The following is a 23,980-nucleotide window of genomic DNA, read 5'->3' as shown; positions in this document are numbered from 1 at the left end:
GTGTGGTAAATAAGGTTGGTGAGCTGCAGGCACAAGTAGCCACATGGGACTATGATATAGAGGCAATAATAGAGACCTGGCTCAAAGAAAGGGAGGATTGGGTATTAAATATTCCTGGCTACAAGGTATTGAGGAAAGATAGAGAAGGAAAGAAAGGAGGGGGTGGCAGTATTGATCAAAGAAACTATTATAGCACTGGAAAGGGATGATGTAGTTGAGGGGTCAAAGACAGAATCTATTTGGTTGGAATTAAGGAACAATAGAGGAGCTATTACACTACTGGGTGTATACTATAGACCACCAAATAGTGGGAAGGAGACAGAAGAGCAAATTTGCAGGCAAATTACAGGAAGATGAAAGAGCTACAGAGCAGTGATAATGGGGGACTTCAATTATCCCAATACAGACTGGGACAGTAACAGTGTAAAGGGCAAAGAGGGGGCAGAATTCCTGAAATGTGTTCAAGAGAACTTTCTGGAACAGTGTTTCCAGCCCAACGAGGGAGGAAACAGTGCTGGATCTAGTTCAGGGGAATGAAGTGGGGCAAATGGAGCAATTTTCAGTGGGGGAGCATTTGGGGAACAGTGATCATAATATCATTAGGTTTAGAATAGTTATGGAAAAGGACAAGGAACAATCAAAAGTGAAAATGTTTAACTGGAGGAGGGCAAATTTCAGTGAGTTAAAAAGGGATCTTGCCCAGGTGGATTGGAATCAAAAATTGGTGGCAAAACAGTAATTGAACAATGGGAGGCCTTCAAGGAGGAGATGGTTCCGGTACAGAGTAGACACATTCCCATGAGGGGGAAAGGAAGGGCATCCAAAGCTAGAACTCCCTGGATGATTAAAGATATAGAGATTAAAATGAAACAGGAAAAGGAGGCTTATGACAAATGTCAGGTTCATAATACAGTAGACAACCAGGCTGAATACAGAAAGTACAGAGGAGATCCATAAAAGGGAATAAGAGGGGCAAAGAGAGAGTATGAGAATAGATTAGCGGCTAACATAAAAGGGAACCCAAACGTCTTTTATAACCATATAAAAAGTAAAAGGGCAGTCAAAGGCAGGGTGGGGCCGATTCGGGACAAAAAAGGAGATCTTCTTGTGGAGGCAGAGGGCATGGCTGAGGTACTAAATGAATACTTCCCATTGGTCTTCACTAGAGAAGAGGATGCTGCCAATGTAGCAGTAAAGGAGGAGGTAGGAGCGATATTGGATAGGATAAAAATAGATAAAGAGGAGGTACTTCAATGATTTGGCACTACTCAAAGTAGAAAAGTCACCTGGTCCGGATGGGATGCGTCCTACGTTACTGATAGAAGGGTGGAAATTGCGGAGGCTCTGGCCACCATCTTCCAATCCTCCTTAGATATGGGGGCAATGCCAGAGGACTGGAGGATTGCAAATGTTACACCCTTATTCAAAAAAAGGGGAGAGGGATAAACCCGGCAATTACAGGCCAGTCAGCCTAATGTCAGTGGTGAGGAAACTTTTAGAGACAATAATCTGGGACAAAATGAATTGGCACTTGGAACGATATGGGCTAATAAATGAAAGTCAGCACTATTTGTTAAAGGCAAATCGTATTTGACTAACTTGATTGAGTTCTTTGATGAAGTAACGGAGAGGGTTGATGAGGGTAGTGTGGTTGATGTGTATATGGACTTTCAAAAGGCGTTTGATAAAGTACCACATACTTGGATGTGCACTTGAAGTGCCGTAACCTACAAGGCTACGGACCAAGTGCTGGAAAGTGGGATTAGGCTGGGTAGCTCTATTTCGACTGGAACAGACATGATGGGCCGAATGGCCTCCTTCTGTGCCGTAAATTTTCTATGTTTCTATAAGATAGTCACTAATAAATCCAATAACGAATTCAGGAGAAACTTCTTTACCCAGAGAGTGGTGAGAATGTGGAACTCGCTACCACAAGGAGTAGTTGAGGTGAATAACATAGATAGATTTAAGGGGAAGCTAGATAAACACATGAGGGAGAAAGGAATAGAAGGATATGCTGATAGGGTGAGATGAAATAGAGAGGGAGGAGGCTCGTGTGGAGCATAAACACCGGCATGGACCAGTTGGGCCGAATGGCCTGTTTCTGTGCTGCACATTCTCTGTAATTCAAACCCCAGGCATTGGTACACTTACTGACTGGTGACCATTGCTCCTTATTACTGCGTCTTATGCTTTCAAACTGCTGGGATAAGGGGATTTAATTCGTTCCTGACTCTAATATATATATCATAAATCAAGAAATTATCCAAATTTGGCAGATGGGGTATAATGTGGGAAAATGTGAACTTGTCCACTTTGGCAGGAGGAATAGAAAAGCAGTATGTTATTTAAATGGAGAGAGATTGCAGAACTCTGAGTTACAGAGGGATCTGAGTGTCCTAGTACATGAATCACAAAAAGTTAGTATGCAGGTACAGCAAGTGATTAGGAAGGCAAATGGAATGTTGTCATTTATGGAATATAAAAGTTGAGATGTTTTGCTACAGTTGCACAAGGCATTGGTGAGACCACGTCTAGAATACTGTGTGCAGTTTTGGTCTCCTTATTTAAGAAAGGACATAATTGCTTTGGAGGCGGTTCAGAGAAGGTTCATTCGACTGATTCCTGGGATGAGGAGGTTATCTTATGAGGAAAGGTTGGACAAGTTGGGCCTGTATACACTGGAGTTTAGAAGAATGAGAGGTGATCTTATTGAAACATATAAGATCCTGAGGGGACCAGAAGGGGTAGATGCTGAGAGGATGTTTCCCCTTGTGGGAGAGACTAGAACTATTGGCCACAGTTTAAAAATAAGGGGTCTCCCATTTAAGACGGAGTGAGGAGAAATTTTTTCTCTCAGAGGGTCGTGAGTCTGTGGAACTCCCTTCCCCAGAGAGCGGTGGAGGCAGGGTCATTGAATATTTTTAAGGCTGAGTTAGATAGATTCCTGATTAACAAGGGAGTCAAAGGTTATAGTAGGTAGACAGGAAAGTAGGGTTGAGGTCGCAATTAGATCAGCCATGATCTTATCAAATGGCAGAGCAGGCTTGAGGGGCTGAGAGGCCTACTCCTGCTCTTAGTTCGTGTGTTCATATGTTCGTACTATTCTTAGTTCACCGGTTAATGAAGTCACATTAACTCCCTGTCCCTGCTATTTTAAGGCAGTCGCTAACCCGCATGGAAAGTCTTGTCGCAAGAGGGGGGCTTGGAGCCTACTGCCCATTAGGAACCAGACTGAGACTGGCCAAACCCATTTCACAGCCAGCAGACAGACCATACTCTCATCCCATCAGTCTGGGCAGGCGCTGGCGAGCAAACAGCGTCCAGCCTTACCCAGTCTCGTTTGAAATCGATATCCATATCTTAACATAAGAAACAGGAGCAGGAGTAGGCCATACGGCCCCTCGAGCCTGCTCCGCCATTCAATAAGATCATGGCTGATCTTCGACCTCAACTCCACTTTCCCGCCCGATCCCCGTATCCCTTGATTCCCCTAGAGTCCAAAAATCTATCGATCTCAGCCTTGAATATACTCAACGATTGAGCATTCACTGCCCTCTGGGGTCTTGTGTAACAACCTTTTGTGTGGCACCTTATCGAATGCCTTTTGAAAATCCAAATATACGACATCCACTGGTTCCCCTTTATCTACCCTGCTGGTTACACCCTCAAAAAACACTAATAAATTTGTCAAACACGATTTCCCTTTCATTAAAACCATGTTGACTCTGCCCAATCATATTATGATTTTCTGAGTGCCCTTCTTAACCATTACTTCTAAATGAGGCGATAGTGTATACCTTCAGAAACTGAATGGAATGGGAGGAATCCCAATGATAGGACCTTACCTGCAGTGAACGATTATGGGACAGGAGCGGCCCCTGTAACACTTGTTGACTTTCCTGCGGAACAGAACGAAAGGCGTTAAAGGAGCTCGTCCGTTGCTCTGTTTACCTGAATTAAAAAAAAGCACCATTTAACACCAGGGAAGAGAGGGACCGAGAGGATCCAGGGGAACCTCTGCACCACTATCGCACGAGGATCGGCACGCAGACACTCGCTCACACATCAAACAGCAATTCTCAACATTTCCAAATTAGAGCAGAGAAGGTTAAGGGCAGATTTGATGGCGGCGTCCAGAATTACGAGGGGTTTTGACAGAATAGATGAGGAGAAACTGTTTCCATTGGCAGGAGGGTCGGTAACCAGAGGACACGGATTTAAGATAATTGGCAAAAGAACCAGAGATGAGGAGAATTTTTTTTTTTTTTACGCAGCGAGTTGTGATGATCTGGAATGCGCTGCCCGAAAGGGCGGTGGAAGCAGATTCAATAGTAACTTTCAAAAGGGAATTGGATAAATACCTGAAATGAAAAAATTTGCAGGGCTATGGGGAAAAAGCAGGGGGAGTGGCATTAATTGGATAGCTCTTTCAAAGGGCCGGCACAGGCACGATGGGCCGAACGGCCTCCTTCTGTGCAGAATGATTCTGTGATTGTATGAAAATAAGCCAGAAGGAGTCACTGGCCCCTCCTTTCCCCCCACCCCGACCATCCATCATGGGTCAGTGGGTAGGCGCAATTGAACGTGGGGTTATGGTGGTGTCGTCGTTAGGTTACTAGGTTAGTAATCTAGCAGCCTGCACTAATAATCCAGTAAAAGGTGAGTTCAAATCCCACCACGGCAGCTTTGAGAATTTAAATACAGTTTTTAAAAAAAATTAAAACAGGAAATAAAAAGCTCGTGTCAGTAAAAGTGACTGTGAAACTGTCGGATTATCGTGAAAACCCAACTGGTTCTCTAATGTCCCTTCAGGGGAAGGAAACCTGCCGTCCTTACCCGGTCTAGGCCTATACGTGACTCATAGAAAATAGGAGCAGGAGGAGGCCATTCGGCCCTTCGAGCCTGCTCCGCCATTCAATATGATCATGGCTGATCCTCTATCCCAGTCCCACACCAACCTGGTTGATTCTTAACTGCTCTCTGAAGCAAGAAGGCAGCTCACCATCGCCTTCTCAGGGCAACTAGGGATGGGGCAATAAATGCCGGCCTCGTCAGTATAGCCCACATCCCGAGAATGAGGTTTAACATAAATAGGTGGTAGTGAACCAGTGAGGGTGGGGAGGTCCCAGGTTCAGTTGCCGGGCGAGGCACTGCATTTAAACACGGAGCTATTGGGGGGAAGGGGCGAGGGTTATATTACAACAAGAAATAGTGGAGGGTTTAACCACCGAAAGACAAAAGGTAACGTCGATGGCTTGAAATCAAATGGACATCCACCATTTTGTCTCTGCATCCCCCATTCCCTCTGATCCTTTTAATCTATCTTATCTTCTCCCCTTCCCTTCCAATGGTCGTAAAAACATTTCCCAGACAATAACAGAAGACAGTCAACTAACTCCTAGACCGCCTGTCATTACTACATACGCACGAATTAAGAGCAGGAGTAGGCCATTCGGCCCCTCGAGTCTGCGCCGCCATTTGATAAGATCATGGCTGATCTGATTGTGACCTCAACCCTACTTTTCCCGTCTGCCTATTACTGCTCTGAGCACTGGCGATACATGAGTTAGGTGGGGCTGGAGTAGAGCGCGGCTTAGGCAGATTGTCCTTTGTCCCCGTGGGGAGAAGTTGCCGGCCGCCTGGTAACAGGCAGCGTGGCTGAGATCGGGCACTCGCTGTGTGGGCAGGAGGTACCACCATCCTACACCCTCCCGCTCCACAGCTCAGAGCTCCAGTCACACCCCCACCAACCCCTCCAACCCTGGGCCTGGTGATTTAACATCGCGACTGCAACCACGTTCAGCACAGTGTTGAGGAAGAGGAAGAGATGGGACGTTCAATCCACTAAGGCCAGGGGTCGCCAACCCCGCACCAATGCCCTGGAGTCTCCAGGAATCGAAGATTAATCTCCAGGACACTGCTGCGAGCAAAACCCGGGAGAAAAATCAGCAGGGCATCAAATAAATTGTGCTCTTTTGGGCATTTTCATTCATTAGATATAAAAATATTGGAGATGGAGGGGGGAAAAAAGGTCTGTTTGATTAACAGTCAAGACTAATCCAGTTGGGTAACAAAGAGTCCGTTCCCTTTCCAATTGGCCGTGGGAAGGCTGAGCGCCTGGAGGATGGGCCAATGGTGGGCGCGGGGGGAGCGGGAGGTCATGTGATGAAACCTCCAGGAATACACCCAACCAGAGTTGGCAACCCCTATTCAGGGCGGTTCTCAATCTGAGCTGTGTTGCACAAGCAGGCAGCAAGGAGAGACTGTGGTGCCTCCCATAAGTGTGTGTGGGGACGGGTAGTGGATGGTGGGTGGGCGGGAGATTTAGAGGGAGTTCACACTTGGAGGTGGTCTGAGAACAAGGCATGCCCTCGGCCCATGTCAGAGCCATAAAAGAAAGAACTTGCATTTATATAGCGCCTTTCACGACCTCAGGACGTCCCAAGTAATTTTTGAAGTGGAGTCACTGTTGTATTGCAGGAAACGCGGCAGCCAATTTGCGCACAGCAAGATCCCACAAACAGCGATGCGATAAATGATAATCTTTTTTTTTTAAGTGATGTTGGTTGAGGGATAAATATTGGCCCAGGACACCGTGGGATCTTTTACGTCCCACCTGAGAGGGCAGACGGGGGCCTCGGTTTAACGTTTCATCCGAAAGACGGCATCTCTATGACAGCGCAGCGCTCCCCTCAGTACTGTCAAAGCGGGGAGCGAGATCGCAGAAGGGGAGACCCCCCTTCTCCAACCAACATAATCCGCACCTACTCTCTCAGGCTGCAACGCTCAACCCGGACGTTACCACCTGCACAAAAAAAAAGAAAGGGTCAAAGGGCATGCTCCGTGCAGCAGATACAGCTGCCAATGATCACTTTTGTGACTATGCAACTGGACTTGAGACTACTAGCTGCAAATCACAAAAATGACACTGAGAGCCATAAGGAAGGAGTGTCGCGGAGGCAGCCAGTCACAGGGTTAGTAACGCTGGTTAAAGAGGGAGCAAGGAGAGGTTAGCTGGACAGCAGGTCACGTCAACGGCTCCAAGCAGACACGGCGCGTATTCCCGGCTATTAATACGCACACAGGTTAGTTCCTCATCCTATTAATCCAATTCTTATTCGGGCAAGGGAGTGAAATAACAGCCAGCAACCAGTTAAAAGCAAAACAACCTGGACAAACGACAGTTTAAAGGGAGCTTAACACTCCCAGGGCAGGTACAGCACGGGGTAGATACAGAGTAAAGCTCCCTCTACACTGTCCCATCAAACACTCCCAGGGCAGGTACAGCACAGGTTAGATACAGAGTAAAGCTCCCTCTACACTGTCCCATCAAACACTCCCAGGGCAGGTACAGCACAGGTTAGATACAGAGTAAAGCTCCCTCTACACTGTCCCATCAAACACTCCCAGGGCAGGTACAGCAAGGGTTAGATACAGAGTAAAGCTCCCTCTACACTGTCCCATCAAACACTCCCAGGGCAGGTACAGCACAGGTTGGATACAGAGTAAAGCTCCCTCTACACTGACCCATCAAACACTCCCAGGGCAGGTACAGCACGGGTTGGATACAGAGGAAAACTCCCTCTACACTGTCCCATCAAACACTCCCAGGGCAGGTACATCACGGGTTAGATACAGAGTAAAGCTCCCTCTACACTGTCCCATCAAACACTCCCAGGGCAGGTACAGCACGGGTTAAATACAGAGTAAAGCTCCCTCTACACTGTCCCATTTCCCACACTAGCCAATCTCTCTGAGTGAGATTGCGAACTTAATGGCAGCTTGTGGCTGGACTGAGACTGGCCCAGATTCATTTAACATTGAGCTTTAACAGCCAGCTAAATTCAGAGACTATTATCCCATCGGCTTGGACTGAATTCCAACCCAACTCACAAGGTCAAAGGGCACGTGCCTAGCCCTTGACTGCGGGGTTAAAAGCAGAACTTTCACCAAAACCTACAATTTACTTTATTTACCTGGGTCAAGTGTATTTCATCCTACATCTTGAAAGGAAATTTACCCTCTACTTAATCCAGATTTAGCTTCCTGCTGGGAGTGCCGTCATTCAATTGCTGGGGTGGCCAACGGTCTGGTTCTGAATTCTGACTCTTGAGACAAAATTGCCAGAGCTCAGGAGACTGGAGGCAACGACCGTTGCAATCAATTTCCTCCTTAATGGGTTCGCGCTAGTGTTCTAATTACACCGATCCAAATTCTAGGTCTCTGCCACACCGTGCCCCCCCAAAAATTTTGCCTCCTATCGAATCACACAATTCCTCGAGACCCTTGTGTCCTTCTCACCCCCTCTCCCACCCCGACCCCCCGACCCCATACCTGCGGAAGTCCAGCAGCGGCCGGGTGGACGAAGGAGTGCCCTCCGCTGGCCAGCTCAGGAAGTGAAACTGGGTGAGGGTCCGCGTCTCCTGGGATTGGACGTTCTTCAGGTAGAAGCTGCGGACCAGGAAGTCCTCGCACCAGATGTGCTCGGAGATCAGATTGACCTGCGGGGGGGCAGCAGCAAGGAGGATTGCTCAGGGTTAGGTACGTGCATATGTCCCGTGGGTCATTCCCTCCGCTTCAAACTCCTAACTAATTTCACTGCCCGCCTCCCCGATGGTTCTGTGAGATTGCCTGGTGAGTAGCTGGACCGTACAGAGCAGGCATCCTCCCAGGTTTGATCCCCCACTCCCCTCTGGTGTGTGCTGAATGAGCTGAGTAAAGAAAGAAAGATTTGCATTTATTTATACAGCGCCTTTCACAACCTCAGGGCGTCCCAAAGCGTTTTACAGCCAATGAAGTACTTTTTTTTTGCAGTGTAGTCGCTGTTGTAATGTAGGAAACACGGCAGCCAATCTGTGCACAGCAAGATCCCACAAACAGCAGTGAGACAAATGACCAGATCATCTGTTTTTTTTGTGATGTTGGTTGAGGGATAAATATTGGCCCAGGACACCGGGGAGAACTCCCTCCGCTCTTCTTCGAATCGAGGCCGTGGGATCTTTTGCGTCCACCTGAGAGGGGGCAGACGGGGCCTCGGTTTAACGTCTGCAACTGAAAGACGGCACCTCCGACAGTGCAGCACTCCCTCAGTACTGGCACTGGGAATGTCAGCCTGGATTATATGCTGAAGTCTCTGGAGTGGGGGCTTGAACCCATGATCTTCTAACTCAGAGGCGAGAGTGCGACCCACTGAACCACGGCTGACAATTCAGGGTAGAGAGGGGGGTATGTGCATGTTACAATTGCCCTCAGTGCCCCTGCTCTAGGCGGGTCGGCGGGGGGGGGGGGGCGCAGAGGGGGGAACGGACAGACAAAGGCTCACAAGTGATGCCACACATGGTGGAACAGCCCACCGACATGTATCACCAAGGCTCGTGTGTGAACAATAGGCAATTGGGTGCGGTATGAGTGGGCAATTAGTGCCTGTGGGACCACACCCCAATAAGGAGTCAACACCGTCAGGAGAGGACGGGAAAAAAACAGGTGACAAAAGGGCTGAACTAACTCCTGGGTAGATCCTGGTGGGACTGCAGCACCAACCTGCAGTGTCATGGGGCGGGTCTCTGTTAGATTGAGCCACTCGGCTGCCACAGATCCAGAGGAATTGGGAAGGTAACCTGTTCCACGGGTCCAGTATTCTCTTGGAAAAGAACCACCTTCTAACATCCAAGCCAGTTCTGCCCTCACATAACTTGCAGGTGTGAACCCTGGTCCTCCCTCACCTCACCTGTTGAAATAATTGGTCTACATCCGCACAATCTGGTCCCTTCGTTGGTTTTATAAACCCAATCAATGGTCTCCTCCTGCGCTAACCTTGCTACCTCACTATGAGCTCTGCTGTGAAGGTTTCCAAAGCATTTGAACCCCATTCGAAGGGTTAGCGCTGTGCAGTGCTCCCCCTTGCTCATTATCCTACACAATGTCCTGCCTACCTCGTAGATGTGGTAGAGAGACGAGCCCTCATCCGGCCAGTAGCGGTCACAATGCTTAACGCTATCCTCCACCAGCGGGGTGAGCATGACGATCACTGTGCATCCGTTCTCCCAGACCATCTGTAACAGGACACAGTACAAACGTCAAAGGTACAGAATTATCCTCAGTATTCTCTCCGCTGAGAGAGTCAATGGTAGACGGACCGGTGTTTATATAGCACCTTATTGCTGCATAACTGTTCATTACGTAGGCAAACACATCAGCCAAGTTGGAAAGTTTAACAATCAATCAATTATTTAATTAACTGATGCCTCCACTTTGTGTCCCGGGAATCGGAGGAGAAGGATAGAGGTGTCAGCCGTAGGTCAGCGGGCAGCACTCTCTCCTCTCTGAGTCAGGAGGCCAAGCCCCACTCCAGAGACTTGAGCACATAATCTAGGCCGGCACTTCAGTGCTGTCGGAGATGCCGTCTCTCGGATGAGACATTAAACCGAGGCCCCGTCTTCCCTCTCAGGCGGACGTAAAAGATCCCGTGGCCACTATTTCGAAGAAGAGCAGAGCTCTCCCTGGTGCCCTGGCCAATATTTATCCCTTAACTAACTCTACTAAAAACACATGATCACATTGCTGTTTGTGGGATCCTGCTGTGCACAAATTAATGCTGAGTTTCCTACATTACAACAGTGACTCCACTTCAAAAGTACTTCATTGGCCGCAGATATGAAACGTGTTATATAAATGCGAGTCTTCCTTTCTTCGTAGCCAGTGACCCCCCGGCAATTCTTTTCCTTTTCAAGTATTTATCCAATTCCCTTTTGAAAGTTATTATTGAATCTGCTTCCACCGCCCTTTCAGGCAGCGCATTCCAGATCATAACAACTCACTGTGTAAAAACATTTCTCCTCATCTCCCCCTCTGGGAGCCAAAGCAAAACAGTTGTCTTTTTGCTTCGGGTAAAAAGATTTAACAAGAAACCTTTTCATGCCTCAGTTTTCTTGGCCTCTCCATTTCACTTCTAACCAAGTGGGCGGGCACGTGACCTGCTCCCAAATTTCTGTCAGGAGGCATTTGGTGTCAAACCTCTTGGATTTTCCCTCCCTTCCCACCGGGGAAAGTGCCTGGGATGGGCAACAAATGCCGGCCTCGCCAGCGACGCCCACATCCCGTGAACGAATAAAAAAAAAACAGCACTGGACTCCTTTCCTCCCTCCCCTCTCCTCAATTTGACGGGGTCCCCACACAGTGGGAACGTTATGCAAAGCTCAGTCTTGTCCTGTGGGAATCAGGTTCTCCAGGTCGATTTGTCACTAGCGAATAAAGGCGATCGTGGCGACAGGCTGGCACTCACCTGCCAGAAGTCAGAGATGGTGTGTGAGAGGGGGCCTTGAGTGGCAATGTAGGCTGGCATTCGAGGGTCGTGGTCAATCTGCAAGGGAAATACACAAGAAATGTCCAGAGAGAAACAGTGCAAGAAAAAACTGCAGCGCTTAGACTATACTCCATCTTTTATTGTATGGTTCTTGCGTCTAGTCTGCATCAGTCACACTGCAGCCGTCACACTGCAGCCGTCACACTGCAGCCGTCACACTGCATCAGTCACACTGCATCAGTCACACTGCAGCCGTCACACTGCATCAGTCACACTGCATCAGTCACACTGCAGCCGTCACACTGCAGCCGTCACACTGCAGCCGTCACACTGCAGCCGTCACACTGCAGCCGTCACACTGCAGCCGTCACACTGCAGCCGTCACACTGCATCAGTCACACTGCATCAGTCACACTGCATCAGTCACACTGCAGCCGTCACACTGCAGCCGTCACACTGCATCAGTCACACTGCAGCCGTCACACTGCATCAGTCACACTGCAGCCGTCACACTGCAGCCGTCACACTGCATCAGTCACACTGCAGCCGTCACACTGCAGCCGTCACACTGCATCAGTCACACTGCATCAGTCACACTGCATCAGTCACACTGCAGCCGTCACACTGCATCAGTCACACTGCAGCCGTCACACTGCAGCCGTCACACTGCATCAGTCACACTGCAGCCGTCACACTGCAGCCGTCACACTGCATCAGTCACACTGCATCAGTCACACTGCAGCCGTCACACTGCAGCCGTCACACTGCAGCCGTCACACTGCAGCCGTCACACTGCAGCCGTCACACTGCAGCCGTCACACTGCATCGGTCACACTGCATCAGTCACACTGCAGCCGTCACACTGCATCAGTCACACTGCAGCCGTCACACTGTCGCCGTCACACTGCAGCCGTTACGTTTCAATCATCACGTTGCATCCGTCACATTGCAGCCATAACACTGACGCTGTCACACTGCAATTGTCACATTGCAGCCATCACACGACGTTGTCAAAGTGCAGCCGTTACACTGCAATTGTCGCACTGCAATTGTCACATGGCAGCAGTCACACTGCAGAGGTCACACTGCGATTGTCACATGGCAGCCGTCACACGGCAGACGTCACACTGCAGACGTCACACTTTGTTACGGCTATGTAAAAAATTATACACTTTGCAAAACTATCTTAAAGATAAAAAAAGACAGTGATTACATGTTGCTTCCTTCCGACCTTGGTGAGGAGCCAGCGATTTATAACCAGTCGCCAATCTCAAGAGAAACAATCAATTTAATTGATTTCAGTACCAATTTACAGCAATTAGACTGTGTGGCCTTGAGGCCAAATTACAAACAGACTACACTTGATCTGCAGAACAAGCAGTACATTCTGCATTACATGGTATAACACTGTCCTCATACCAAGTGCATCATCTGCCACAGAAGATCCACTAGTGATAAATAAATAATATATCTCCTCATCCCTTCAAAATACTGATTAGAATTGAACCAATTGAAGGGAGCAATGTCCGTTATAATAAGCTGCACTATTTTAGCCTAAAGTATTGCTGAGAATTTCTTACAGAAAATCCCTGCCTTAAACACAGACTTTTAAATGCTGGTTTGTTAATTAAAACATGTGACGAACACTCCTCTCCTTTTTCACCCCACAACTCCTAACTCTCTGTAAAGCTCAATTTTGTTCAGTATCTGAATCCTGCTCTCAGCATTCTCTTGCTCCTGGATGGGATACAAGCAGCATCTTCTTATCATAGGAACAAAAGAACATAAGAAATAGGAGCAGGAGTAGGCCATACGGCCCCTCGAGCCTGCTCCGCCATTTGATAAGATCATGGCTGATCTTCGACCTCAACTCCACTTTCCTGCCCGATCCCCATATCCCTTGATTCCCCTAGAGTCCAAATATCTATCTACCTCAGCCTTGAATATACTCAATGACTCAGCATCTACAGCCCTCTGGGGTAGAGAATCCCAAAGATTCACAACCCTCTGAGTGAAGAAATTCCTCCTCATCTCAGTCCTAAATGGCCGACCCCTTATCCTGAGACTATGCCCCCTAGTTCTAGATTTTCCAGCCGGGGAAACAGCCTCTCAGCATTTACCCTGTCAAGTCCTCTCAAAAACTTATATGTTTCAAAGAGATCACCTCTCATTCTTCTAAACTCCAGAGAGTATAGGCCCATTCTACTCAATCTCTCCTCATAGGACAACCCTCTCATCCCAGGAACCAATCCAGTGAACCTTCGTTGCACCCCCTCTAAGGCAAGTATATCCATCCTTAGGTAAGGAGACCAAAACTGTACACAGTACTCCAGGTGTGGCCTCACCAAAGCCCTGTACAATTGTAGCAAGACTTCCTTACTCTTGTACTCCAACCTCCTTGCAATAAAGGTCAACATGCCATTTGCCTTCCTAATTGCTTGCTGTACCTGCACATTAACTTTCTGTGTGATCCCTCTCTCAGCTCCGCGCTCCGCACTCACTCCGAGTCACAGCCTTTCTGTGGTCAGTGCTTCCCTTAAACTTTCCTTTCTTGTTCTCTCTAAGCTCCAAACATACCGTCCCGCACACCTGCGGTGCGAGGGGTTGCCAACTCTAGTTGGACATATTCCTGGAGGTTTCAACACATGACCTTCTGCTTCCAAGCTGCCAACCCCCCATACTCCCGCCATTGCTCGCCCCACATGTCAATTCTCATGATGCTCCGCCTTCCCAAGGCCAATCGTGAAGCAAATAGACTCTTCATTACCCGATTTAATGACTCTCGACTGTCGGTCAAACAGGCTTTTTTCCCACTCCCAATATTTTTATAGCTAATAACAGAAGTGGCCAAAGAAAATGATTTTTCTCCCGGGTTTTGCTCGTGGCAGTGTTCTAGAGATTAATCATAGAACCATAGAACGGTTACAGCAAAGAAGGAGGCCATTCGGCCCATCGAGCCCTTGCCGGCTCTTTGCAAGAGTTATTCCCAATCCACCGCTCTTTCCCCGTAGCCCTGCAAACTTTTTCCCTTCAAGTATTTATCCAATTCCTTTTTGAAAGCCACAATTGAATCTGCTTCCACCGCCCTTTCAGGCAGCGCATTCCAGATCATAACCACTCGCTGTGTAAAAGTTTTTCCTCATGTTGCCTTTGGTTCTTTTGCCAATTACCTTAAATCTGTGTCCTCTGGTTTTAGACCCTTCCGCCAATGGGAACAGTTTCTCTTTATTTACTCTATCGAAACCCTTCATGATTTTGAACACTTCTATCAAATCTCCTCTTAACCTTCTCTGCTCTAAGGAGAACAACCCCAGCTTCTCCAGTCTATCCACGTAACTAAAGACCCTCATCCCTGGAACCATTCTAGTAAATCTTTTCTGCACTCTCTCTAAGTCCTTCACATCCTTCCTAAAGTGCGATGCCCAGAACTGGACACAATACTCCAGTTGTGGCCTAACCAGTGTTTTATAAAGGTTCATCATAATCTCCATACTTTTGTACTCTATGCCTCTATTTATAAAGCCCAGGAATCCGTATGCTTTTTTAACCGCTTTCTCAACCTGTCCTGCCACCTTCAAAGACTTGTGCACATATACCCCCAGATCTCTGTTCCTGCACCCTTTTAGAATTGTAACCTTTAGTTTATATTGCCTTTCCTCGTTCTTCCTTTTTGGTCCTTAATTGGCCCCACCCCTCCTCTTACTACCCGTTTACTGTTTACATGCCCGTAGAAGACTTTTGGATTCCCTTTTATGTTGGCCGCCAGTCTATTCTCATACTCTGTCTTTGCCCCTCTTATTTCCTTTTTCACTTCGCCTCTGAACTTTCTATATTCAGCCTGGTTCTCACTTGTGTTATCAACCTGACATCTGTCATACGCCCCTTTTTTCTGCTTCATCTTACTCTCTATCTCTTTTGTCATCCAGGGAGCTCTGGCTTTAGTTGCCCTACCTTTCCCCCTCGTGGGAATGTACCTAGACTGTTCCCGAACCATCTCCTCTTTAAAGGCCTCCCATTGTTCGATTACAGTTTTGCCTGCCAATCTTTGATTCCAATTTACCCGGGCCAGATCTGTTCTCATCCCATTGAAATTGGCCCTCCTCCAATTGAGTATTTTTACTCTAGATTGCTCCTTGTCCTTTTCCATAGCTAATCTAAACCTCATGATACTATGATCACTGTTCCCTAAATGTTCCTCCACTGACACTTGCTCCACTTGGCCCACCTCATTCCCCAGAACCAGATCCAGTAATGCCTCCTTCCTATTAATTTAGGACTATTAATTTTGTCCCGGATTATCGTTTCTAAAAGCTTCCCCACCACCGAGGTTGAACTGACTGGCCTGTAGTTGTCGGGTTTATCCTTACATCCCTTTTTGAACAAAGGTGTAACATTTGCAATTCTCCAGTCCTCTGGCACTACCCCTGTATCTAAGAAGGATATGGCCAGTCTTCAATTCCTGGAAACTCCAGGACAATCCTGGACAGTTGGAAACCCTACGAAGTTTTGCTACAGCTATACAAAGCCCTGGTTAGACCGCCTCTGGAGTGCTATGTACAGTCCTTAGGAAAGATATATTGGCCCTGGAAGGAGTGCAGCGTAGATTCACCAGAATGTTACCAGGGCTCCAAGAGTTAGATTATGAGGAGGAAGGCTTGTATTGCCTGGAATATAGAAGGGGTGATTTGATTGAGGTTTTTAGGATTTTGAAAGGAATTGATAGGGTAGATAGAGAGAAACTTTTTCCACTGGTGGGGGGAGTCTAGGACTGGGGGACAGAACTTTAAAATCAGAGCCAGGCCTTTCAGGAGAGAAGTTAGGAAACACTTCTTCTCGTAAAGGGTGGTAGAAGTGTGGAACACTCCCACAGAAAGCAGTAGATGCTGGCTCAATTAATAATTTTAAATCTGAGACCGATAGATTTTTGGTAGCCAAGGGTATCAAGAGATATGGAGCCAAGGTGGGTAAATGCAGTTAAGATACAGATCAGCCATGATCTCACTGAATGGCAGAACAGGCTCGATGGGCTGAATGGCCTGTTCCTGTTCCTATGTTCCTTCATGCGGCGTCACTGTGTTGAAATCAAGACTCTTAACTCATTCTTTCAGAGACTCAGAATGATCCAACTCTTTCCCTCCATCTGTCTTCCCTTCCTCCCACAATACTCAGGTGTTTTAAACCCAACCTTGGTGGCCTCCAAGTATATTTTTTCCAATTGACCACAATTTCTCTCCTACCTTATTTTTCAAACTCGCTGCTGTCCGGTGTTATGGCCTTTGACCCTTCACCAAGGTTTCCCAATGCTTTAAATAAACATGTGCTGACTTACTATCGGACTGGCATTGATGAAGTCCGTCCTGGATGGGTTGACCTCTGCTTTCAAAATCATGCGGTTATGGTCATCTAAAATTTGAAAAAATATAACAGTGAGTTACATCGAGTCTACAGCACAGAAACAGGCCATTCGGCCCAACTGGTCCGTGCCGGTGTTTATGCTCCACACGAGCCTCCTCCCTCCCTACTTCATCTCACCCTATCAGCTCATATCCTTCTATTCCTTTCTCCCTCATGTACTTATCTAGTTTCCCCTTAAATGTATCTATGCTATTCACCTCAACCACCCATTGTGGTAGCGAGTTCCACATTCTCACCACTCCCTGGGTAAAGAAGTTTCTCCTGAATTCCCTATTGGATTTATCAGTGACTATCTTATATTTATGGCCCCTAGTTTTGGTCTCCCCCCACAAGTGGAAACATCTTCTCTACGTCTACCCTATCAAACCCTTTCATAATCTTAAAGACCTCGATCAGGTCACCCCTCAGGCTTCTCTTTTCTAGAGAGAAGAGCCCCAGCCTGTTCAGTCTTTCCTGATAACTACATCCTCTCAGTTCTGGTAGCATCCTTGTGAATCTATTTTACATCCTCTCCTATGTCTCTATATCCCTTTTTACACTATAGAGACCAGAACTGTGCGCAGTACTCCCAAATGTGGTTTAACCAAGGAAGAAAATAAGCAAGGCACTTTCTTGGGACCCTCCTTCAACACCTGTCTCTTTATTCCTCTCAATGCGTCCCACGGCAGGAAGCTTTGTTGTTTTACTCCTGACTTCCCCCCTTGATCGAGGGTCGATTGGTCACCAATTAACTCTGCTAGCGCCCTCCCCCTTCCCGGATGTGGGCTCCCGGATCATTAACCCCTGCAGTTATCAGAATGAATCTGGTTATCCCAGCACAATAAGCCTGGATGGTAGTGATGGTTTAGTGACCCACCCTACCCGTTGTTTCAGATCATAACAGGTAACAGTTTCACTGGCTGCTCCGTACGTCCCAGGAGAGCTCACTGACATTCTGATCCTCTCTTTGTCCCAGTAGCTTCAGGATGCGGCTGCAAGGTAGATTTTAAACTTTCCTGAACTCACTTCAGCTTAAAAAGAATTTAAAAAAATACTTCATACAGCGCCTTTTATGACCTCAGGATGTCCCAAAGGGCTTTACAACCAATGAAGCACTTTTCGAAGTGCAGTCACTGTTGTAATGTAGGATACACCAATTTGCGCACAGCAAGATCCCACAGGCAGCAATGAGATGACGACCAGATAATTTGTTTTTAGTGATATTGGTTGAGGGATAAATATTGGCCAGGGCACCGGGGAGAACCTCCCCTGCTCTTCTTTGACTAGTGGCCATGGGATCTTTTACGTCCACCTGAGGGGGCAGACGGGGCCTCGGTTTAACATCTCATCGGAAAGACGGCCCCTCCGACAGTGCAGCACTCCCTCAGTACCGTAGTGAAGTATCAGCCCAGATTATGCGCTCAAGCCTCTGGAGTGAGACTCGAACCCACGGCCTTCTGATTCAAGAGTGCTACCCATTGGCGGGCGGGCGGGCGTTTAGAATCGGCCGGGTTACTTACCCGTCCTGGGGACGTCAGGAGTCGACGGTTCTCGATTTTAACCTGCTCAACTGAGCAGGGGGCAAGGACGGACGCCTGAAGCCGGTCGGGGTCCTTATTTTATACGTGGGTGTTGGGTCCCAGTGACATCATCGGGACCCGGCTGCAATTTTAACGTTTCGACCTGAGTTGGAACATGCACCGAGATTCCTCGGCCAGGTGGGGACAGAGAGGAAGAGGATCGGGGCCAGAAAAGGCACAAAAAGACTTTTTTTTTACTTTCCGTCTTACACCAAAATTGAAGTCAATGGGAATCAGGGGGAAAACTCTCCAGTGGCTGGAGTTATACCTAGCACAAAGGAAGATGGTAGTCGTTGTTGGAGGCCAATCATCTCAGCCCCAGGACATTGCTGCAGGAGTTCCTCAGGGCAGTGTCCTAGGCCCAACCATCTTCAGCTGCTTCATCAATGACCCTCCCTCCATCATAAGGTCAGAAATGGGGATGTTCGCTGATGATTGCACAGTGTTCAGTTCCATTCGCAACCCCTCAGATAATGAAGCAGTCCGAGCCTGCATGCAGCAAGACCTGGACAACATCCAGGCTTGGGCTGATAAGTGGCAAGTAACATTCGCGCCAGATAAGTGCCAGGCAATGACCATCTCCAACAATTGAGAGTCTAACTACCTCCCTCTGACATTCAACGGCATTACCATCACCGAATCCCCCACCATCAACATCCTGGGGGTCACCATTGACCAGAAACTTAACTGGACCAGCCATATAAATACTGTGGCTACGAGAGCAGGTCAGAGGCTGGGTATTCAGTGGCAAGTGACTCATCTCCTGACTCCCCAAAGCCTTTCCACCATCTACAAGGCACAAGTCAGGAGTGTGATGGAATACTCTCCACTTGCTTGGATGAGTGCAGCTCCAACAACACTCAAGAAGCTCGACATCATCCAAGATAAAGCAGCCCGCTTGATTGGCACCCCATCCACCACCCTAAACATTCACTCCCTTCACCACCGGCGCACTGTGGCTGCAGTGTGTACCATCCACAGGATGCACTGCAGCAACTCGCCAAGGCTTCTTCGACAGCACCTCCCAAACCCACGACCTCTATCACCTAGAAGGACAAGAGCAGCAGGCACATGGGAACACCACCACCTGCACGTTCCCCTCCAAGTCACACACCAACCCGACTTGGAAATATATCGCCGTTCCTTCATCGTCGCTGGGTCAAAATCCTGGAACTCCCTTCCTAACAGCACTGTGGGAGAACCTTCACCACACGGACTGCAGCGGTTCAAGAAGGCGGCTCACCACCACCTTCTCAAGGCCAATTAGGGATGGGCAATAAATGCTGGCCTCGCCAGCGACGCCCACATCCCATGAACGAATAAAAAAAAACAATATTCCAGCTGAGGCCTAACCGGTGATTCGCAAAGATGATTTTTCAGTCGGGCAGTCAGCTGGTTTTTCTCAATGAAAAAAACAACTATAGAGCATAGCGAGTCAGCAATTGAGCTCCCGTCTGCATCAAGACAGGTGCCGGTTTGGCACAGGATCGCAGATAAACCCAGCCCCGTCTCCTTGCCAACGGCAGTTATGTTACTCAATGTTCCTGTGATTTGCTTTTAAGTGCTACAGTTATCAGCGTGGAGTGGCGAAATATCTAAACGCGTGCAATGGAGGACCTTTGGACTGCATAGTCGGGGGGGTGGGGGCTGAGTAAATTTAGCCTGCATTATATAAACTAAATAGAAACTAAATGGTACAATTTTAAAGGGGGTGCAGGAACAGAGAGACTTGGGAGTATAATGTAACACAAATCTTTGAAGGTGGCAGGACAAGTTAAGAATGGGGGAATGGGGCTAACTGGATTGCTCTTACAATGAGCTGGCACGGGCTCAATGGGCTGAATGGCCTCCTTCTGTGCTGTAACCATTCCACGATACTGTGAAAAGCATTTAGGATCCTTGGCTTTATAAATTGAGGCGGAGAGTGCAAAAGCAAGGGAAGTTATGCTAAACCTTTATAAATCACTGGTTAGGCCCCAGCTGGAGTGTTGAATCATAGAACATAAGAACATAAGAAATAGGAGCAGGAGTAGGCCAATCGGACCCTCGAGCCTGCTCCGCCATTCAATAAGATCATGGCTGATCTGATCCTAACCTCAAATCTAAATTCATGTCCAATTTCCTGCCCGCTCCCCGTAACCCCTAATTCCCTTTACTTCTAGGAATCTGTCGATTTCCGTTTTAAATTTATTTAATGATGTAGCTTCCACAGCTTCCTGGGGCAGCAAATTCCACAGACCTACTACCCTCTGAGTGAAGAAGTTTCTCCTCATCTCAGTTTTGAAAGAGCAGCCCCTTATTCTAAGATTATGCCCCCTAGTTCTAGTTTCACCCATCCTTGGGAACATCCTTACCGCATCCACCCGATCAAGCCCCTTCACAATCTTATATGTTTCAATAAGATCGCCTCTCATTCTTCTGAACTCCAATGAGTAGAGTCCCAATCTACTCAACCTCTCCTCATATGTCCGCCCCCTCATCCCCGGGATTAACCGAGTGAACCTTCTTTGTACTGCCTCGAGAGCAAGTATGTCTTTTCTTAAGTATGGAGACCAAAACTGTATGCAGTATTCCAGGTGCGGTCTCACCAATACCTTATATAACTGCAGCAATACCTCCCTGTTTTTATATTCTATCCCCCGAGCAATAAAAGCCAACATTCCGTTGGCCTTCTTGATCACCTGCTGCACCTGCATACTAACTTTTTGATTTTCTTGCACTAGGACCCCCAGATCCCTTTGTACTGCAGTACTTTCCAGTTTCTCGCCTTTAAGATAATAACTTGCTCTCTGATTTTTCCTGCCAAAGTCCATAACCTCACATTTTCCAATATTGTATTGCATCTGCCAAATCTCCGCCCACTCACCCAGCCTGTCTATATCCCCCTGTAGGTTTTTTATGTCCTCCTCACTCTCCACTTTCCCTCCCATGTTTGTATCATCTGCAAACTTTGATATGTTACACTTGGTCCCCTCCTCCAAATCGTTAATATAGATTGTAAAGAGTTGGGGACCCAGCACCGACCCCTGCGGAACACCACTGGCTACTGGTTGCCAGTCCGAGAATGAACCGTTTATCCCAACTCTCTGCTTCCTGTTAGATAACCAATCCTCCACCCATGCCAGAATATTACCCCCAATCTAGTGATTCTTTATCTTGAGCAATAATCTTTTATGTGGCACCTTGTTGAATGCCTTCTGGAAGTCTAAATACACTACGTCCACTGGTTCCCCTTTATCCACCCTGCACGTTATGTCCTCAAAGAACTCAAGCAAATTTGTCAGACATGACTTCCCCTTCGTAAAGCCATGCTGACTTTGTCCTATTAAATTATGTTTATCCAAATGTTCCGCTACTGTCTCCTTGATAATAGATTCCAAAATTTTACCCATCACAGATGTTAGGCTAACTGGTCTATAATTTCCAGCCTTCTGCCTACTACCCTTTTTAAATAAGGGTGTTACATTAGCAGTTTTCCAATATGCCGGGACCTTTGCCGAGTCCAGAGAATTTTGGAAAATTATTACCAAAGCATCCACAATCCCTACTGCCACTTCCCTCAAGACCCTAGGATGCAAGCCATCAGGTCCAGGGGATTTATCCGCCTTGAGTCCCATTATTTTACTGAGTACCAATTCCTTAGTGATTTTAATCGTATTTAGCTCCTCCCCCCCTTGAGCCCCCTGTTTGTCCAGTGTTGGGATATTCTTAGTGTCCTCTACTGTAAAGACTGAAACAAAATATTTGTTCAGCATTTTTGCCATTTCCATGTTTCCCACCATTAATTTCCCGGTCTCATCCTCTAAGGGACCTACGTTTGCCTTAGCCACCCTTTTTCTTTTTATATAACTATAGAAACTCTTGCTATCTGTTTTTATATTTTTGGCTAATTTATTTTCATAATCTATCTTCCCTTTCTTAATCAATCCTTTCGTTACTTTTTGCTGTCTTTTGAAGACTTCCCAATCTTCTATCCTCCCACTAAGTTTGGCTACCTTATATGTCCTTGTTTTTAGTCGGATTCTGTCCTTAATTTCTTTACTTAGCCACGGATGGCTGTCGTTTCTTTTACACCCTTTTTTCCTCAGTGGAATATATATTTTTTGAAAGTTGTAAAATAACTCCTTGAATGAACACCACTGCTCATGTACTGTCTTACCCTTTAATCTATTTTCCCAGTCCACTTTAATCAATTCCGCTCTCATACCATCATAGTCTCCTTTATTCAAGCTCAGTACACTTGTTTGAGAACCAACCTTCTCACCCTCTAATTGGATATGGAATGTAACCATGTTATGGTCACTCATTCCAAGGGGATCCTTAACTAGGACATTATTAATTAATCCTGGCTCATTACACAGGACCAGGTCCAAGGTTGCTTGCCCCCTTGTAGGATCAGTTACATACTGCTCAAGAAATCCATCCCTAATACACTCAATAAACTCTTCCTCAAGGCTGCTCTGCCCAATTTGATTTGTCCAGTTAATATGATAGTTAAAATCCCCCATAATTATAGCTGTTCCCTTATTACATGCCCTGACTATTTCCTGATTAATACTTCTTCCAGCAGAGTTGCAACTATTAGGAGGCCTATATACTACGCCCACTAGTGTTTTTTTCCCCTTATTATTCCTTATCTCGACCCAAACTGTTTCATTATCCTGATCCTTTGTCCCAATATCATTTCTCTGTATTACAGTGATTCCTTCCTTTACTAACATAGCCACCCCACCTCCCCTTCCTTCCTGCCTGTCCTTCCTGATTGTTAAATACCCTGGCATATTTAATTCCCAGTCGTTGTCACCCTGCAGCCATGTTTCTGTAATGGCCACAAGATCATACCCATACGTAGTTATTTGTGCCGTTAACTCGTCCATTTTGTTACGAATGCTACGTGCATTCAGATAAAGAACTTTCAAATATGTTTTGTGACACTTAGTTCCTGCTTTTTCCTTTTTTAACACTTCACCTTTTACTCCATACCTTCTATCCCTTCCTGACATGCTTTCCTCTGTCTCCCTGCTCAGGTTCCCAACCCCCTGCCACAGCTTTGATGCTGGGTGAATCGCCTTACGCCTTCTAGTTTTTATTTTTTCTATCGTGCCTAAAGTACACTTTCTTTCCGCTGCTCTACGCTTTTCCCTTTCACTTGTTCTTGAACAACTGTTTGTACTATTTCCCCTCTCTTGCTGCTCTCAATTTTATTCCCTTCTGACTCCCCGCTCAGGTTCCCATCCCCCTGCCACTCTAGTTTAAACCTTCCCCAACAGCACTAGCAAACACCCCCGCGAGGACATTGGTCCCGGTCCTGCTCATAGAAAGGTTACAGCACGGAAGGAGGCCATTTGGCCCATCGAGTCCGCGCCAGCTCTATGCAAGAGCAATCCGGCTAGTCCCACTCCCCCGCCCTTTCCCCGTAGCCCTGCAAATTGTTTCCTTTCAAGTACTTATCCAGTTCCCTTTTGAAGGCCATGATTGAATCTGCCTCCACCACCCCCTCGGGCAGTGCATTCCAGATCCTAACCACTCGCTGTGTAAAGAAGTTTTTCCTCATGTCCCCTTTGGTTCTTTTGCCAATCACCTTAAATCTATGTCCTCTGGTTCTAGACCCTTCATGATTTTGAATCTCTATCAAATCTCCTCTCAACCTTCTCTGTTCCAAGGAGAACAACCCCAGCTTCTCCAGTCTATCCACGTAACT

General features: G+C 47.1%; 1 protein-coding gene across 1 annotated transcript in view; it reads right to left on the bottom strand.

Annotated features, from left to right (window-relative positions):
* LOC137323493 (receptor-type tyrosine-protein phosphatase-like N) overlaps positions 1-23,980 on the bottom strand; it is a 227,795-nt gene that overhangs the window by 13,191 nt on the left and 190,624 nt on the right. Inside the window, exons 16-20 of the mRNA XM_067987003.1 lie at positions 16,635-16,708; positions 11,285-11,362; positions 9,936-10,055; positions 8,338-8,504; positions 3,849-3,902 (exon numbers count right to left, since the gene is read on the bottom strand). Coding sequence (XP_067843104.1) covers positions 3,849-3,902; positions 8,338-8,504; positions 9,936-10,055; positions 11,285-11,362; positions 16,635-16,708 — 493 coding nt within the window. The remainder of the gene's footprint in view (positions 1-3,848; positions 3,903-8,337; positions 8,505-9,935; positions 10,056-11,284; positions 11,363-16,634; positions 16,709-23,980) is intronic.

This window comes from Heptranchias perlo, chromosome 7 (assembly GCF_035084215.1).
Source record: "Heptranchias perlo isolate sHepPer1 chromosome 7, sHepPer1.hap1, whole genome shotgun sequence".
Taxonomy (NCBI): Eukaryota; Metazoa; Chordata; class Chondrichthyes; order Hexanchiformes; family Hexanchidae; genus Heptranchias; species Heptranchias perlo.
This window is presented reverse-complemented; position numbering and strand designations above follow the sequence as displayed.